Source organism: Pogoniulus pusillus, chromosome 3 (genome assembly GCF_015220805.1).
Source record: "Pogoniulus pusillus isolate bPogPus1 chromosome 3, bPogPus1.pri, whole genome shotgun sequence".
Taxonomy (NCBI): Eukaryota; Metazoa; Chordata; class Aves; order Piciformes; family Lybiidae; genus Pogoniulus; species Pogoniulus pusillus.
This window is the reverse complement of record NC_087266.1, coordinates 46,216,407-46,236,492: the sequence shown is the minus strand read 5'-3', so window position 1 is coordinate 46,236,492 and position 20,086 is coordinate 46,216,407. Positions and strand designations below refer to the sequence as shown.

Sequence of the window (20,086 nt, the reverse complement as noted above, 5' to 3'; positions counted from 1 at the left end):
TAGTTTGTGGGTGAGGCCTTTCAGAAAGAAAACAGCTACATATTTTATAATTCCTGCCTCATTAATTGTCCCAACTAAGTCAGCTAGGAAGATGTGAACAGATGGTACCAAGTCTTTCTTTAAACTAAAAATAGTGTGAAACACAATGTATTTGAAGGTTATCATAACCCAAGAGTACAGAGCAAATGAATTAATGGTACAGGAAAACCTATATTTCTGAGTTTTAAGTCTAAGTAGTTATCTTTGCAGTCTTAATGATGTTAATTGAATGCTATTCTGCAGATAGGTGTCTTTATATTCTCATAAGAACATCTGCTCTGTGGCAGGATATTGACCTTTTTACATTTCAGCTAGAGGGCTCTTAATTGCCTGAGCTAACATAGGAACTAAATATAGTCAGCTATCTTTCTCCATAGGGACCATCACTACAGGCATATAGAACCTGTCATTAGCTATTTGTCAGGTATCTGATACAAGAAACACACACATCAAAAAAAAAGGAGGCAGGGTAGGAGGGGTTTTACAGATTCTAGAACATGATCTGTCTGAACAGACATAGACACGGTTTGGCCTGTTCCTCCACCCATTCATTCTTCTTCCTTACCTCTAATTTGTCACAAATTCAGCTCCTTACCTGTTCCCCAAATATTTCATAGTCAACATCATCATGCAGCCAGTGCCAAAAGCTTCTAGTGGCATCAAGGCAATGCTATGTCATCTCTGCCAGTCACACAATCTGCTTCTTCCCTTCCTCCTGCTACTCCTTAACCAATTATCAGCCTTCCTAACCATTTCCTGAGTCTGTTTCACTTCATTTCTCCCCACCTCAGCTTCTTCATCTGGCCAGTTCAGGTCATCCTCTCCTTCCCTAAGCTTCTTGGCAGGCCTGCCAACTACTACTTAGTAGTCTTCTAAGACACTTAATATGACATACATGGTACACAGTGCTCTTTACTTTCTTTTTCTTTTCCTTTCCAGAAGCTACTCTTATCCTGTAACTCAAAGAGCTGTAGTCAACCCTCCTCAAAATCTGAGATTTACCAAGCAGACCTCCATTCCATCCAACTCTACTTCTCTCCAGACCTTGACCAGCTTTTGATTTATCTGTATTAATGTGAAAGAAGTCAAGACAGAATCACAGAAACATCCAGGTTAGAAAAGACCCTTGGGATCATAAAGTCCAACCTATAAGATTCACTTAAAGACCTAGTGCTGAGGCTTCATCTTTTAGTGCTGAGCACAGGGCAAACAAGAGCAGAACCAGATCAAAAATTTCTTACAAAATCATCTATCTACAAATTTTGGTGTTTCAATTTCACAAGTCCTACAAAGCACTGAAACATCCTGAAATGTCACAGCTGTTCTCAAGATTAGAGTGACTGAATTCCAGAAAGCCAACAGGGGGTATAGATTTTACAGCCAGTAACTTGCACCATTGTTCACATTTACTATCCTTCAACCTCCCATACTGATTCAAGCTAAATCATCCCCTTCCATAGCTGCAATATATATATATATATATATATAAAAATACATATAAATTATCAGGCTATACCAAACCTCAAAAAAGTTCTCTTGTTCTTCCCGACTTAGGCACTCCGCTGATGATACACTGCATAATTCTTTTCTGCTATGTAGCAGTGACTTCATAGAATGCATCAGACCTTCACCAAAACTCTGAAAAACAAATCAAAAATACATGGAAATAAAAAAGGCTTTTCCAGTTATGGATTTTCCCTGCCCCCAAGGGTTTCCCTGCTCTAAGCACTATTTCAAATTACTTTGTATATAAAATCATCAAGTTTGAAGGCAAAATGTACTTCATGACATAGAACTGAAACATCTAAGTTGTTTTATTTAAGCAACACTTCCATTTCAAAAGAACTTGAGCATTATGTATTAAAAAAAAACATGAGAACATGTAGATTTGAAAAAAATGAAACACATGAATGCAGGAACAAATCCAGTCCCCATTCATTGCCATTAAATCTGTATGTGGAACTTTTCCATCAGCTTTTTCTTAAAAAAGGATAAAAAGAAAATTTAGGCAGTAAAAGCAATGGAGGTGGCTTGAAAAGTCAGAGGAGAAGGATGCAAGCAAACTAGACCCACAACAAAATCCACACACATTCTCCTTTCCCATTCCACCAAGAATATGAAACAACTCAAACGTAGTCCCATATGAATACTGCTTGCAATGTTTCTTCAGTTTACACTTATAGAATCAAGCAGGTTGGAAGAGACCTCCAAGATCATCCAGTCCAACCTAGCACCCAGCCCTAGCCACTCAACCAGACCATGGCACTAAGTGCCTCAGCCAGGCTTTTTTTCAACACCTCAAGGGATGGTGACTCCACCACCTCCCTGGGCAGCCCATTCCAATGCCAATCACTCTCTCTGACAACTTACTCCTAACATCCAGCCTAGACCTCCACCGGCACAACTTGAGACTGTGTCCCCTTGTTCTGTTGCTTGTTGTCTGGGAGAAGAGAACAACCCCACCTGGCTACAGCCTCCCTTCAGGTAGCTGTAGACAAAATGTTGTCATGCAAGAATCCAGAGAGGGCTAAAAAAGGTTTAAGAATCTAAAACTTTCTCCTAGTGCACCAAAGTGCAGCAGAACAAAAGATTGATCATCACTGGTATCTGAAGGCAAATCTGAAGGCAAACAAAATGACAGAACAACCTCAAAAGTTGGTTCAGTCAGCTTGTAAAAGAGACAGTGTCCTCACACTCGTTTTACAAAGTTAGCAACCTTTTGTTGTTGTTGTTATTTTTTTGTCATTGCTAGTAAGAAGAACAATAAGATCACTATATGGTTATAAATTGTTAATACAGTTATTTAAATATTTATATACATATATTTATATACATATGTGTATATTCATATACCTAGATATACATGTATATTTATATACATATATTTTCTGTTAAAAATGAAGTGAGAAATCAGTGTGTCCAGCTGACACTGTAGAGCTACTTAAACAATAATAGAAGTGCTAGATAGTCAAATTCAGCCAGAGAATGCATTGTGTTTCTGTTATTCCCTAGCAAAAATAATCCCTTTATAATAAAAAGTGATCTTACATATTACAGTTGATCATCAGAACAGATTCCCCCCCCCTTGTATTAAAAATGGTACCAAAGGCTAGTACATGGGAAGGTAAATTATTACAGCATAACCACCATCACCATGCTTGTGCTCACAACACCACAAAATTAGGAAAACATTTATACAATGGCAAAAGCAAACCAGAAACTTCATTTCAGGATCACTGAAATTACCAAAATATACTTAAGAAAGTTAGCAAACCAGGCTCAAACTACCACTCTTACAGCCAAGGCCAACTGCCAACCAACCAAGATAGTAATTTTAATGGAAAATTAACACTACCTTTTTAAAAACAACTTCTAGGCAGCTAGTGGGCCATTTGAAACAAATGAATGAAGCATTCATTTAGTCTGCACTTTCATGTATTCCTTTGTCCTCATATTTAGTTGAAATTTGCCTCCACACTTCAATACTTTCCAAAGGATGCTGACTGCATCTTTCTCTTGGAATCCTTCAAATCTACAGGAGGCTGCAATACCTATATTGCTCAAAGACTCCTCCCTGGTAATTCCCCCATCCATCTTACATACAAGTAATGTGTGAAGTCAAGCAAGCATGCTGAAATGTCTAATTTTCAGCTTCTACAATAAATCAGTCACAGCACTCAAAACAGTCATTAAAAAAAATATCACACAATGTGACTTGCCAATTTTCTGCAGCCCAATAATAATCCAGTTTGAGAAGGGCTCAGCATTATTCTCCAGCAGCTAGGTCTTCTAAGGCTACAAACTATTACATGTACTTTTTTTGTGAAAGCAAGTGCTTCTCCCTGAAAGGCAGGAGGGATAACTAAAACAGGAGTATGGCATTAGGAACTATTGAGGTAAAGGAAGATTCAAATTTTGGAGAAATACTATGTTGAAATGGGAGAAGAAAATATGCACAGCTAGAAAAATGCCCCTCAGGTCATCACATGAGACTATATGAAGGTCTGGTATCATGCTGATGGTGGCACTACAAAACCAAAAACAGAAAATACACATACTTTAAAAAGAAGAGAAGGTGACACTTGCTTGTAAGATCACATTAATGAATATAAAAAAAACTCTGAACATGGAAAAAATAAAGATATGGAAACTGACAGGCAGAATACATAGATAAAAGATCTCAGATGATTTACATCAAAATAAACGAAGCGTTAACAAAACTAGAAAAAGATATTTTGCTGAAAGACTTGATTCTGGAAGAGCAAAAATTGCCCAAAAAGAGATAGTAAAGTGTTTTTTTGAGGATGTAATAGATGCAGGATAGTAACCCAGTAGCCAACTTCCATGAAATTTATCTTGAGATTGAAGTCAATTATCACCAAAGGAAATATATACATGACATGTGATGATAATTCAAAGTAGGCAGGCATGACCAGTTAGGAAGAAAAACAGCAAATCTTACAAAAATAACTTGGTCAACAGGAGAGCATTTTAAAATGCAACTATAGCAAGTACAAAATTATGCCCCCAAAAACTAAAAGCAAGCTTTAAAATAGAACTGCAAATTAGCAAGCTCAGAAAAAATAAAAGACCCAAGCTGATTTCTTGAAAAATGTATAGGAACAGATGGTCAACATGATATAGCACTGAAAACAGCAAACATGACCCTAGTATGCATCCTTTAGTGAAAGAACTGACATGAGATCACCAAGAAGGACATTCTGCGTAATTGCACACACAGTATCATCCCCATGCAAAAAGAAGATTAACTCACAACAGGCACAGAAAGTAGGACTATGAAGGATAATCGCTGAAATGCAGAGGCTTTCATACAAAAGCAGACTAAAGCCTTAGTATACAGTTTCCAACAACCAAGGCTAACAGAGGACAGATCGAGAGTAAAAACATAATGAGTATGAACATCAATTAAACAAAGGAAAAAAACACCTATTGAAGTTGAAGAATAATGCCATCCCTAAACTGAAAGGTATAAATATGCTGTAAACATCTTCAGTCTGGAATTAGTGAGATTCTTTACTTTTCAGTAGTGTGGTTAAAAAACTGAACTGCAGTAGGGTGCTTTCTTTAATCTCCTCTTATTAATTGAGACTAGATGTAATAACTTTTTCACATTCTCATGAAAATTGTGCTTGTGACAGCAAAGAACTGTACTCCATTTCAGAGAAATTCTCCCATGTAACAGACAATCAAAGCAAGTTCTCTAACCCCAGTCTAAGAGACAAACAACTACATTAAAAATGCAAAGTCATAAGGTTCCCAAGGCTATCGGTTCAGCTTAGGTAAGGACAAGAGGTCATCTTCAACAAATGGATGACATTCATTCTTACAAGTAGTAAAACTACTTTCAATATATATCAACATACAGACAAAAAAACCCCAAGCAATCTGTAAAGCTCTACTTGCTAGGCCTGTGAACTCCTTCCTCACAAAAATTCAGAAGTCATGAATCTTGCAAGAAAGTCTACTTCAATTATAAGCAGAGATTTTGAACTTACTAACTCACACTATGGAAAAAACACGATTGTCCTCAAATGTGCACAGAGGAAGACAGAGCTGAACAATGAAAATCTTTGTTAAGGTCTACTTCAAAGGAGCAATTCAAAGTTTTTGCATTTTGTGGCCAGTCACAAAGTCATTATCCACAGATCGTTCACAGTACACTAGAGGAAATTCTATACTAATCAGTGCCATGAACTCTTTTAAACAACTGCTCTCTAACATTTTAAACCACCCACAATCCTGAAGGATGCCATGATCTGCAGAGAAGTTCAGAGGTGGAAAGTCATGTTTGCTCTGCTCTTATATAACAAAGCAGCTCTTTGATTTCATGTGCCATAAGAGTTAAATAGACTGAAAATTTTGGAGAATTCTGTAAAGCTGGAAAATTAGGTTTTAAAAATGCATACCACAACCCTGCAACAACTCCTTTTAAATGTTAGGAAGTACTACAGAGAGGACATGAATCGGACCACAAGCTGTGAATCAACAGAAGATGAAACATAGCACCACTCTGACCACCCTACTGCCTGGCTCTGTGAAAGAATGAAAGTTCCACACTGTAATCTAAGCAGCTGTCCCTCAGGGAAACATGAAGAGGCAGCCTCAGATCAAAACACTGGAGTCTGGCTGTATGGAAATGTAGAATTCTGTAAGACACCCAAGAAGAGTCGCATTTATGGTCCTGGAAATACAGTCCAGAACCCTTAGAAGTAATTAACAGAGCATTTCAAAGTGAGGTACTCATCCCTGTTATTACTAGAAAGATGCAACCCAAAGGTCTAAAAACCTTTTGGGGATTGTTGGTTTGTCTGGTTTGGTTTGCCTGGTTTTGTTTGCTATTTAAGTTGAAAAGCAAAAACAAATACAGGGCACACTAAAAAGGTCTTCTAAAAATCAGTTTATTTTCAGGTTTATAGCTTGGCTGTAGATAAATAACTCTCTTTGAGCTGGAGATTTCTCATAAACCAATAAAATAAAAGCTTTTATACCATGTGTCCTTAAGTGAAAAAGTATCACCTGTAATTAAAAGTGCTTATTGTATGGCAGTTAATATTCCATATCAGGACCTGAAATAACTATTAACGGCCTGGCAGTCCCACAATGTTTACCACTGCCTTCACACAGTTTCTACAGGATCTATACCACAAACTCAGCTTCCATAAAACAACAAAACTTGCCTACGGAATAAAATAATGGAATTTCCATGTCAAAAGATACTCCCTTGCTCAGTTTCTGCTCTTAAGCACTGCACATACTGTTAAGTAAAGGATTAATAAGTAATCAGTGAAGACTTAGAAGAACAATCATTGATACTCAACTACTTTGAGAAAAATGATTGGATAAATTTGTCCCTACAGGACAAACTGCAACTTTCATTTGAGTAAGTGCTTAGAGAACTTAGAAGAAAATTTGAGTAAGAGTTTTTATGTTCTCCAGGCTGAAATGATATAACTTAAAAGAACAAGTACTTAGTACACTAGTACCTTACATAAGTGTTAGAGAGATTTCCTTTTTCACCGAAGCACTGCCTACAAGTTCATGTAAACACAAGGACGAGCCAGACAAAAGGCAAAAGCATGCACCCCCATCTTAATTATTCTGTCTCCTAATTCAACTATACTAAACATACTAAAGCACAAAGCAAAGGCAGATTCTTTGGCTCCCTGAAATGTTAAGATGCTGAAATCAAAACACAGGAAGGAAAAATAAAAGCCAAACAAAAACACCAGTCAAAGCAGCAGTTCACTTGGTTCCTTAATAGACTGTAGCAACAAAAACCTAAAAGCTCTGAAATATTAAAAAAAAGCCAAACAAACCACAACCAGTAATTACCTTTTTCACAGATATTCTTGGTTTCATTCGACTGCCCTGAGGCCTGGTGTACACATCCATGATTTTTCCAATCTCAGTATTCCACGAAAGAAGTCCGTTCAAAAATACCTGTAGAAACACTTAAGTTATTTGATGCTTCCCTGTTTGGATTGCATGTATTTAGAAAATCCAAGCAGACAAAATGAGAACCAATAAGCACAATTTAAAAGCATTTTAAAACTGAGGAAGGTTAAACAGCACACCATCCCCGCTGCTTGGTGCCTTTAAATAAGTATTGCCTCAGTAATTCTTGAACCAAAGTGTGAAATACAAAACACAGACCTTACAGTTAGTCCCAACATTTTCCTTTAACTATATTTCAAGGCTGCACTGTGGTGGGGGGAGGAACATGATGTGAAATATTGTTTCACAATAACTGATACTCTGGTGAATTTTCTCAGCTAACTTCCCTACCGTGCAATGCATTGGAAATACTTCAAGTCTTGAGAGGAAAATGCTATACTTACCCACTAAACCAACTTATTTCTGCCAACCCTAAGTATTATAGACTAATGTACATGACTCCTGTTTAGGCTAACATATATCAATAATCTTGTCCTCTGGTACCACTCTGGGCAATCCTGTCTTTGCCCACAAAGCACAAGGGACCAAAGATGTTATTGACCAGCATTCTTACATTGCTATAGCAGGACAGAAGAGCTTCAATTCAAGTCAACTATTCTTATTTATCTAAGTGTAACTAACAACAAAAACAACAATAAAAAACATAGCAATGGCATAAAGACAAATTTACAAAGATTCCTTGTTTAATCAGCAGCAATGAAAAGAAAGAATAATCTATTTTGTTTCATTTATCTCTACATCTCCAAAACCAGGCCATAAATACAAGGTATTTAATAATGATAGAAAGCATGTTAAGGCTTTTAAGTTATATGTAAATTTTAACAGTTCATCTCTTCCTACAGTCACACAATGTAGCAGGAAAAAAAAACCTCCTAGACTACCCAAAATAAATCAGTTATGGAGACAACACAGGTTAAAATGACTGCAAAATAAAAAATAAACACCAAGAAAACAGCACATAAGTCTCCTGTGCACAACTGCATGCCTAGGTTTTCTCAGTCTCAGCTCAAGTTTTGTTTAACCTTTGCAAGGGAAAATAATCTTTACATGTGTTTTTTTCTTGAGTATAGGTAATTTAAATAAGATAAGCAGTGGTATCTACTAATCATATTTGTCATTTGTGCCCTTCCCCACCCCAGCACCTAGAAAATTAAAAGTTCTTCAAGAATAAAATAGCATGAAGTTCCTAGGTACATCAATTCACATTCCACCTTTCTGCTTTCCTTCATGAGATGAACTTGCTAGAACCTTTGAAAAGAAGTTACACTTATGCAACTAAATTGCAACACCTCAATCTTGGAAGCACAGCATCTGGCTGAACTGGATGTCTGAGGTTTGGAAAATTAAGGCATTAACATGAAGCAGTCAGGCATATGTATTATATATTTACTATATGCATATTTATTATATGTATTACATATAAATGTAATGTACAAATAAAAAAAGAAAATTAAATCCTCCTCACTTGTCCCTGCTGCTCTATCTTAAGTGGCTAATCCACTGTTAATCTAATCGCATCAGGGAAATACTCTTAGACCCATCCCTGTCCTAAGAAGAGCCCTCTACAGGAAAAGCTGTGTTTTTCACATAGTCACACTAATTACTTGTACTCTGCTTTTCTGGACTGATCACTCCTTGCAGCAATTTTAATAAAGCCCAGCATATCAAAATCATGGAGATGACTTCACAGCCACATTGGGTCCCACAGTATTTAATCAGATACTGTAGTCTACACTTAACACTGCTTTCAGGCAGCAGGTGAAGTGCTTCCCTGTGACATCAGATAGTAAACTCTGGAGGCCTGAGCATCAACACAATCACCTGCAGTGCCACCCTCATGAAACCAGAAGGCTTGTAAATCACACTACAAAGACTCCAAAAGATGCTGAACTGAAACTCTACTGGTTTATCAACCTAAAACCATAACTATTGTGTCTTGTTTGCATCCCGTGCTTCAGCATTTGAATTACAGTATCACAGTATCACAGTATCATCAGGGTTGGAAGAGACCTCACAGATCATCAAGTCCAACCCTTTACCACAGAGCTCAAGGCCAGACCATGGCACCAAATGCCACGTCCAACCTTGCCTTGAACTGCCCCAGGGACGGCGACTCCACCACCTCCCTGGGCAGCCCATTCCAGTGTCCAATGACTCTCTCAGTGAAGAACTTTCTCCTCACCTCGAGCCTAAGTTCTCCCCACCACCTATAGCACCTCAGCTCTGTAATCCCACTTGTCCAACAAGGCAACAAAATCTGAAAGTGCTTAGTTTTTTTCTTAATTATTATCCATTTTCAAAAAAAAAAAAAATGGCCCAATCATCCAAATTCTAAAACTAACTTGAAAGGAAGTGAAAGCACTGAGAAACAAAACAGCCTGGAAATAGCTCAATTCTTGTGTAAATACAACCCAGCAGCTGAAATTATTTTTATTTCTGCATATTGTATTTGACTATTAAACATTAATTTCTTCCTACTCTAAATTAAAAGAAAGAAGCATAAATGGCAGAAGTGCCAGACGTTAAGAGGAACAAGACTCTCCTGTTACTCTTCTGAATAAATACCAGTAGACACCCAAACAAAAGGAAAAAATGATTGTGTGAATAGCTGAAAAAGATCCCCACTAAGTTTAACTGTCTCTAATTTTCTAGCTAGCTGGATCACCTTAAACGCACACAACATGAGCAAGAAACAAGAGGAGATGCAAGCAACAGTGCTGCTACAAAGCTACAACTTGGTTGCCATGGTGAGACAAATCCAACGACTGCAGTGTGGCTATGGATGGTTACAGGTTGTCCAGAAGGGACAGGTGAGGAAGGTAGGGCAGAGGCATTGCCCTCTATGTCACAAAATGGATAGATCGTAAAGAGGGGTTCTGAAGAGCTGCCATGAGCAGGTTGAAAGCTTATAGCTAAGAATTAGGAGATCAAGGTAACAAAGCAAACTGAGAGGTCATCCAGAAGGACTTGGACAAGTGAAAAAAATAAATGAACCTACTGAAGCAGTACGAGGAGGGTAACAAAAATGACAAGAGGGCTGGAAAACCTCTCCTATGACTAAAGTTGCAGTTTTCATCCTGACAAAAAGAAGACTCCGGGTAGACCTCACTGAGTTCTTTCAAAGTATAACCAGGGCTTAAAAAAAAGAACACTAAATGTATCAAAAATCAGCATGTTCTGACAATCACTAGCTGACAGAAAAATCTATCACTTTTCCCTGAAGTGAAAACATGCTGAATAAATCTCTTCAATAGCTATAGGGGCATACATATACGTGTGTGCACACATTAAACACATACAAGGACATCATCATTTCTAGCCATACAGGCAATAACCTTGAACTGTATCTGTTATTATTAAATTAAATTTCCAATAAGTCATTCTAGATGATGAAAACAGTGCAGCTATGATTACATTTTTTAAAAAAAAAGGTATTTTTGCTATAGTACTATTAAATAAAATAAATATTTTAAATATTTGGCCTTCAACACAATGACCTGAAGCAGCCAAGGACCTGAAGCTGCCAAAAGAACTTGACTGATGATTTGCAAGTCAGGTTTAATCAATACTGAGCTCTAAAATATTAGTTCCAAATATGAAATTTAGAAGTACCTTAAAAACAACAATACATACTCTTTTATAACCTTACCAAAACAACTGCTATTGAAAAACAAATTACAGTATGACAGTATCACCAAGGTTGGAAGAGACCTCATAGATCATCAAGTCCAACCTCTTACCACAGAGCTCAAGGCTAGACCATGGCACCAAGTGCCACGTCCAATCCTGCCTTGAACAGCTCCAGGGACGGCGACTCCACCACCTCCCCGGGCAGCCCATTCCAGTGTCCAATGACTCTCTCAGTGAAGAACTTTCTCCTCACCTCCAGCCTAAATTTCCCCTGGCATAGCTTGAGGCTGTGTCCTCTTGTTCCTGGCCACAACCTCCCCTCAGGTAGTTGTAGACAGCAATAAGGTCTCCCCTGAGCCTCCTCTTCTCCAGACTAACCAATCCCAGCTCCCTCAGCCTCTCCTTGTAGGGCTGTGCTCAAGGCCTCTCACCAGCCTCGTTGCCCTTCTCTGGACATGTTCAAGCATCTCAACGACCTTCTTAAATTGAGGGGCCCAGAACTGGACACAGTACTCAAGGTGTGGTCTAACCAGTGCAGAGTACAGGGGCAGAATGACCTCCCTGCTCCTGCTGGCCACACCATTCTTGATGCAGGCCAGGATGCCATTGGCCTACAGTAACAGCAGGTACAACAGTCTGACAGATCCTTCTCTATTCTAATGACAGAGCACTCCGACTAATTGGGTTGGCATTCCTGAAAAAGTTCACTCATAAAATAAGTCTTGACTACAGACACACCCACACTAAGAGAAGGGTGTGCATGTGTAATACTTCACTGTTGGTCAGCATTAAGGACACTTAGTAAAGGCTGGATCTTCTTTTTGTTTTTTGGTTCTAAGAGTTTTACACTGTATTTTTGTCACATCGAAGCACGACACCAATGTCAAGCTTCACCAATTCCAGAAGGACCCTTCACTTTCTCTGCTTACATCATTGCTAAAAATCATCATAGAATCAATCAGGTTGGAAGAGACCTCCAAGATCATCCACTCCAACCTAGCACCCAGCCCTAGCCACTCAACTAGACCATGGCACTAAGTGCCTCAGCCAGGCTTTGCTTGAACACCTCCAGGGATGGTGACTCCACCACCTCCCTGGGCAGCCCATTTCAATGCCAATCACCCTCTCTGTGTAGAACTTCCTCCTAACCACTTCCCTGATGACTCCCCAAGTCCTGGGTTTGGAATCTCAAATATATCCTGAGGCAAAACAAATGTTACTCGATGGCACCAGAAATATCCATTAACTGACATTCTGTGGTTTGTGGCATTAAGTTTCCATGCTTTATTATGCTGTTTACTTTGTATAGGCTATAACTAAATCCATTTAGTCGGGGGGGGCTTATTTTCTAAGCAGTAGCATTTTCTCAAGTGATCTTCCTTCCCCTTAGAGAAAACTTCACCAGACAATACTTTGGTTAGGAGGTACTTTTGGGGTCTGGGTTTTTTTTGTTTGGTTGCATCTTTTAAAAATATTAGATCCTATCAAACCACTAACAGAAAGAGGTAATAACCTAATGTTTTTTATTACTTTTCCACACTGAGTAAGACTTTCCATCAATACTTTGACTGCCAAAAGATTTTAAAGACTCCCCGAAGGCTATGAAACGGCAACCAGAGATAGCAACCAAGGTGGCATCATGGACCTCAAAAAACACCTTGCCCTGCTGACCAAGAAATGTCCCTGGACAAATGAGATCACGTTAAGTTAAAAGCACTCATTTTCTCAATATATGAATATTAGCAGTATTTATCAACTAAAGGTTAACAGTACAATTCTGAGATAATCTTGACAATACAACGTAAGAATCTTCTCAAGTGTAACGTGGATAGTTTGAGTGCATTGTGTTACCACTGATTTTAGTATCACAGATCTTTTCCAGATAGATTGGAATGACTTTTTTCTTGCCTCCCTATTTCACTCTTGCAATATATCAGGGCTGCAATACCTGATCTACAGTTTCTAACCTACTGTATTTCTTCCACCATTGGATATTGAGGGAAACAGAGAAGTGTACTTCAGTCTTTTAAAACAGCCCTTCAAAAGAGAAAGGAAACGAGCAATATTCCTTACCCCTCCTCCCTGAAGGGGAAAGGAATTGAGAGGAGGCTGTGAGGAGCGAGATGGAGGAGACGGTTTTAGAATAGAAACGTTGAGAATGAGTTGAACTTATTTAACCCACGTTCATTAACCACAAGCCAACCAGCGCAGAAGGCAACGCGAACTTATTCGGCCTCCGTGCATCAACCGCAACAACACAGGCATTAAGTTAGTCTCCAGCCGAGACCGCAGACAAGCCTAACAGAAGGGGGTCGCTGGACTTCCCACCGAGGCGCTTCACCGGCAGGCCTTCGGCGCAGGCCGCCGCCCCTACCAGGGGACCTTCCGGGAACGAAAGAGGGATGCTGCAAGCACCACCGCTCCCGCTACGCGGGTCAAGGGGCCAGAGCGCTGGTTTACCCCACTCGTGGATCCGCATCTCCGTAGTAAGGTTCAGGAGCATCCCGCGCGGCGCGGAGCTCACCGGCGCCCTCCCTAAGGTGCGTGCGCCGAGAAGCCGCCGGGCCCGCGCCGGGGCGCACTGCCGGGAGGCGCCAGCAGCGCCTGCTCCCTGCGGGAAGGGGCGGCGGAGGATGCTCCGTCCGTCCTTTGCCACCTAAGAACGGACCACCTGTGGGAGCGAGCCCCGCCTGACAGACGGGGCAGCCGCTCACCGCCCAGTGCGGAGCCGGGATCGGCGGGCTCCCTCGACTCCCCCAGCAGAGGGGTGACTGGGGGAAGGAGGAAGTAGGGCGGGCACCCCGTACCTGACTGCCTTCTCAGTGCCCGGCACCCGCAGCCATCTCACCAGCACAGCGGCCCGGGATGGGGCTCGGCCCCGCCGCCCCGCCGCCCCGCCACGGCCGCAGCACAGCGCCCTCCGCCGCCCCGCCCCCTCCGCCCTCCTGCCCCGCCCCCGCGCGCGCCGCCGCTCTCGCGACGCTTCCCCTCCGCCCCACCCCTCCCGCCGCGCGCGCCTCCGGCGGCGGGGAGAGTCACGTGCCCAGGGCTGCCGCGCTGCCATTGGCGGGAGCCGGAGGCCGCGGCGGGGGGGGCCGGGGCCCGGTGGCGCCGGTGTGGGGTGGCTGGCGCCGGGCCTGTGTGCAGTACTGCCCTCATGGCAGCACAGCGCCGACTTACACCTGCCCGGCCGTGAGCGGGCACCTTCTTGTGCCATTGCCAGAGCTGCCCCGCCGGGTCTCTCTCTCAGAGTGGCGTTAAGTGGGGTGGAACTGCTCGCCTTAGGCGCTGCTCAGACCAGGGAGCCGGTGCAGCCGGTTCTGCTCGGTCCCATCCAGAGCAGCACTGCGGGCTGGGACCAAGAGCAGCTCTGTGTAGAAGAAAGCACGATGATTACAGCTTTGCATAGGTCTCAGCATGGTTGCATGCCTGCAAAGCGGGGTGGTCAGTGTGGACTGGAGGCCTGCCGTAGGATGCTCATTAAACACTCATGCCAGCCTTACTTTCCACCTGGCTGGCTGCCTCCGCAGGATGTGTTAGAGACCAAAGCCTGCTTTCAGTCAGACAAGGCACTACAGGCTCTCAAGCCCTCTCAGGAGCTTCTGTGGCATTCCCTGCTTTCCACTTCCTTCTAAGCTCAGTACTTTGTTCTAAGTTAGTTATGCTGTTTACCTCAGGGAAGAATCAATTGATTGGCAAATCTGCGTCAGTTACTACGGAGGTGTGCTCCTGGGGCCGTGGATTTGTTTCTGTTTGCAATGAAACACCACAGTCTTGCAGCTTTCCAGCATTCCATTTCAGCAGCAGCTCCTCCAGACACTGCCCTGGCAAAGAGAAGGACATGGAAGAGGAAGTGTGTTGAATACTATGCAATGGGATAGTCTAACCTTGTCAGCTAATCACACAGTATCACAGTAGCACCAAGGTTGGAAGAGACCTCATACATCATCAAGTCCAACCCTTTACCACAGAGCTCAAGGCTAGACCATGGCTAGACCCTTAGCCTCTCCTCGTAGGGCTGTGCTCAAGGCCTCTCCCCAGCCTCATCGCCCTTCTCTAGACACACTCAAGCATCTCAGTGTTCCTCCTAAACTGGGGGGCCCAGAACTGAACACAGGACTCAAGGTGTCGTCTAACCAGTGCAGAGTACAGGGGCAGAATGACCTCCCTGCTCCTGCTGACCACTCCATTCCTGATGCAGGCCAGGATGCCACTGGCTCTCTTGGCCATTCTCTCCACAAAAGAAAGACTCACAGAATCTGATCAGGCCTTTCTGAGACTCAGCATCTAAGGGGGAACTTCAAAAGGAGGAGCAACAGAACCAGAGTTCCATTGTGCAGCCTAGAATGCAGTTGCAACAGTTTCTGGGAGTCAGAAAAGAGAACCCTCGAAGCTGAATTTAGCAGGAATGCAAAACTTTTTATACTAGAGAAGAGGGTAGGAGGGGACAAAAACTCTGAAAAAGATGCTAGCCTTTTAACTTCTCAGTGCTGGGGGATTTCAAAGTTGAACCTGTCTACTTTACAGGCAGAGACTACCCTGACTTTCTTTTGGGTACCACCCAAACTGTATGAAAAGGATATGAGATTTTTTGCTAATGGACCTACTTTACTTGTCTGGATAATTCTTGCCTCTGCCTAGCTTCTGTTTTTATTTAAGCTGTGGTATTTGTTTCTGTTTACTCCTTGATCCTAGGCTGTTTCTGGGTTCTTCACAGAGAGAAGTGCTTCCCAGAGAGAGTGATTTCCCATTGGAATGGGCTGCCCAGGGAGGTGGTGGAGTCACCATCCCTGGAGGTGTTCAAGAAAAGCCTGGCTGAGGCACTTAGTGCCATGGTCTGGTTGAGTGGTTAGGGCTGGGTGCTAGGTTGGACTGGGTGATCTTGGAGGTCTCTTCCAACCTGGTTGATTCTATGATTCTAATCATTGTAGACACTTCAGAAGTCAGAGGATTCACTTGCTTGTTTTGCCAACAGGTAGATAAACTCCATTTTCTTTTACCCTAAAAACTAGTAAGCTGTGTGGCAGAGGCTGCAGACCATACACAGGACAGGCAGATAAAAGAAACAAAAGATTGCTGGTTCTGAAGTTGTGTCACAGTAGGGGACAGATAAAAAGTTTCTCAAATTCCCAGGCACTGCAAGTCCCTATGGGATGGGGGAGAAAGTAAATGAATAACAGAATCAAATTTAACTTGAGTTAGTCATCATTTGAGTGCCCACTGAGATCGGCCTGGCTCGGAAAACGTACTCTCATTTGAGTAAAACAAAATCATAACTGCTTTGTACATCTTTGGGTAACAAAAATAATACTTCTTTTGATCAAATCCTTCATTCAAAATAGTTTTCATTTTTTTGTGATAAAGAAGTTTGGGGTTTTATGTATCAGGACTTCATACTAAGTAAAAACTCTCCCAAACAAAATAGATCTAGAAGCAGTGTAAACATGAGAAAGCAGGCTTTAAAAATAAACTCAACCCTTTGTTTCATAATTCCCCTTAGACTATTCAGAGTAATTAGTTCCTTTGGCTTCCTGCCAAAATCTTGAGAAGGAAAAAAAAAAAGATTTATGGTCATCAGGAAACTTTAGTCACAGCAAGACAATGTCAGAAAAAAATGGGGTTATACAGCAATAAAAATGGGAAGAGATGTCGAGGTGCTGGAAGGTGTCCAGAGAAGGGCAACAAAGCTGGTGAGGGGCCTGGAACACAAAGCCTATGAGGAGAGGCTGAGGGAGCTGGGGGTGTGCAGCCTGGAGAAGAGGAGGCTCAGGGGGGACCTCATTGCTGTCTACAACTACCTGAAGGGAGGCTGTAGCCAGGTGGGGGTTGGTCTCTTCTCCCAGGCAACCAGCAACAGAACAAGGGGACACAGTCTCAAGTTGTGCCAGGGGAGGTCTAGGCTGGATGTTAGGAGGAAGTTGTTGGCAGAGAGAGTGATTGGCATTGGAATGGGCTGCCCAGGGAGGTGGTGGAGTCACCATCCCTTGAGGTCTTCAAGAAAAGCCTGGCTGAGGCACTTGGTGCCATGGTCTGGTTGACTGGCTAGGGCTGGGTGCTAGGTTGGACTGGATGATCTTGGAGGTCTAAACTGTGTCCTGAAGCACAATATCCACACACTTCTTCAACTCCCCTAGGCATGGTGACTCCACCACCACCTTGGACAATCTATTTCAAAACTTCACCACTCTCTTGCCCTTCTTTTACCCAAGCTCACCCTTGTGTGCTCTCATCTTCTGCTTCAAACCCATCCTCTTCCTCTGTGTCATTCCCATGCCCGCCCATGCCCACCCACGCCCACCATGGCAATCCCAAAGGCCACCATTTCTCCCCAAACCCCTCCATGGCCTCCCCAGCTATGATTCTAAGTTTGAAATATCAAATTTTTTTTAGTTCTCTTTTTTTTTACAATTAAATGCTGCCTATATAAAAGCACATGAAACTTGTCTGCTTAGCCAGCACTTCTTACAAGTTGTATTAGTTCTGAAGAAATAGACTGTTTGCTTCTGGGCTGTGGTATTTTGTGTCCTGTTCTGTTTCATATTTTTCAGGGCAGGATCTGGGCAGCTGGGGCCTGTTGTACTACCTCCAGAGAGGGAGCATGACAAGCTGGAAACATCTCCAGCCCAGAGCATCAGGCATCTCCCTTGGGACAAGGATGGGTCAAGGCCAGGCTGGCACATCAACCCATGTGTGGGGGGTCAGAATCAGCCCCTCTGAGGGGAACCAGCATGAGGTGAAACTGACAGAGTCCTTCACCAGCATTGTTTTCCACCTGCTTTTTTTCAATACCAAAATTGGATGTCTTAAGAACATTTCTGCAGAAATACTGTCATGTTCATGGCACTATCCTGAGTCACTGTCTGCACCTAACTTTTAAGCTTGCTATTTTTTGGATCAGTGGATTGGAGCAACTTGTTGAAAGATTATCTCATGCAGAGTTTTATGTCACCTCTCTAAGGTGCTGAATGCCAGTTATGTAAAAGGAGATGAAGAACTCATCTGTGACTTTATGGCCATTTCCTATCCATTTTCTTATTAATCACTTAGATTCTTCCATAAATGAAAACAACTCAGTTACATGACTGAGAGTGGTTTGTGGTTTTTTTTATCATGCCACCTCTGGAAAATGTTCTGCTATAACTAAAGCCTTATTAAGTTCAAGCAAGACTGTAAATTACATCCAATAAACTGCACTGATGTAATTTATAGTAACACAGGCTGCCTTCTCAAAGGCAGATAGGTAATGTGTACCCTTTGTTTTCCTGCCTTCAGTGGAAGGCACAGCATGCAATTCTTGCCTCAAAACCAGGGTAACCCTTTCCATTTATCCCCTTGCAGCAGGCTGGGAAGCATCTGCCATGCTTTATACTATATACCCCCTAAAAAAATCTAAAGCTCATAATGAAAGTGGTGGCTTTCCTGTTTGGAATCAGAGAATCAACCAGGTTGGAAGAGACCTCCAAAATCATCCACTCCAACCTAGCACCCAGCCCTAGCCAGTCAACCAGACCATGGCACTAAGTGCCTCATCCAGTCTCTTCTTGAAGACCTCCAGGGACAGTGACTCGACAACCTCCCTGGGCAGCCCATTCCAATGCCAATCACTCTCTCTGCCAACAACTTCCTCCTAACATCCAGCCTAGACTTACCCCAGCACAACTTGAGACTGTGTCCCCTTGTTCTGTTGCTGCTTGCCTGGCAGAAGAGACCAACCCCCACCTGGCTACAACCTCCCTTCAGGCAGTTGTAGACAGCAATGAAGTCCCCCCTGAGCCTCCTCTTCTCCAGGCTAAACACCCCCAGCTCCCTCAGCCTCTCCTCATAGGCTTTGTGTTCCAGGCCCCTCACCAGCTTTGTTGCCCTTCTCTGGACACCTTCCAGCACCTCAACATCTCTCTTGAATTGAGGGGCCCAAAACTGGACACAGCACTCAAGGTGTGGCCTGACCAGTGCCGAGTACAGGAGAAGAATAACCTCCCTTGTCCTACTGGCCACACTGTTCCTGAATGTACCCTCCTGTTCCTCAGCGCAGCTACCTGCCTCTACATCTGCACTGCTTCTGGACTGTGCCAGCATGAGCATTTGTTAAATTGAGCAGTAAATGAAACTGAACTGAAAAGATGAGAGAACAACCTGCTTTCCTTCCTTCCTTTCTGCTGATCCAGTTCACCAGTACAATAAACATGTCAGCATGGCACTGGGGATGGCACGGAGACAACTGAGACAGCTTAAATGGGCTTGTTTGCCACTGGGTGCATACCCATGTGCTGCCATTTAGACTCTGTTCAGTGTCTCTGAAAATGATCTTGACACACCTAAGCTGACTACAACAGCGGTGCATGATTTCAGTCACCTTGGAAACTTTGGCCCGGGCTGGACCGTGGGCTTTGTCTCTGGCAGGGGTTCATTTTATGGCATAATCCTGTGGCATTTTCTGGTTTCCTGTTCACCAAACATTTTGCTGATCTGCTATTTCCAGTTATGTGTTTGAGAAGTCATTTTTATTTGCTTGTCTGTGGATATTTTAACTCCCTTTCAGGGAAATCCTAATCATCTGTGTATATGTGACTATGTTGTGGCTACTACTTTGTTTTGGTTTCCCTGGAGTTTGATCTGTAACCTACATAAGTCATCTTCCACAACAATATACGTGAAGGGCATAACTCACAGACTATAAACTGAATTCATCCCTCAGCTGGCCAGTTAGGTCCTGCTGACAAACAAGTTCTCAGAGCTGACTTAATAGGTCTTTTAGTGCCAAATGGAAGGCGTCACAAACTAACCTTATCAAAAGATGCATTGTACTATATAGGGATGGTTTCAGATGCTATGAGATTCTTATCCAAAGGCTTGGAGAGCTCCCTGGATTCACATCCTTTCTGTGCATTGTGTTTACTTAGAGGATGTGATGATGCCGTCACTGTGTTACACAAGAGGGTAC

At 42.5% G+C, this 20,086-nt stretch overlaps 1 protein-coding gene across 3 annotated transcripts in view; it reads right to left on the bottom strand.

Annotated features, from left to right (window-relative positions):
- AKAP11 (A-kinase anchoring protein 11) overlaps positions 1-14,033 on the bottom strand; it is a 40,905-nt gene extending 26,872 nt beyond the window's left edge. For all 3 annotated transcript variants that reach the window (XM_064174772.1, XM_064174783.1, XM_064174791.1), the window contains exons 1-3: positions 13,953-14,033; positions 7,393-7,500; positions 1,561-1,677 (exon numbers count right to left, since the gene is read on the bottom strand). In XM_064174772.1, the coding sequence (XP_064030842.1) occupies positions 1,561-1,677; positions 7,393-7,452 (177 nt within the window). In that variant the 5' untranslated portion in view covers positions 7,453-7,500; positions 13,953-14,033. The remainder of the gene's footprint in view (positions 1-1,560; positions 1,678-7,392; positions 7,501-13,952) is intronic.
- Positions 14,034-20,086: the final 6,053 nt, after the last annotated feature.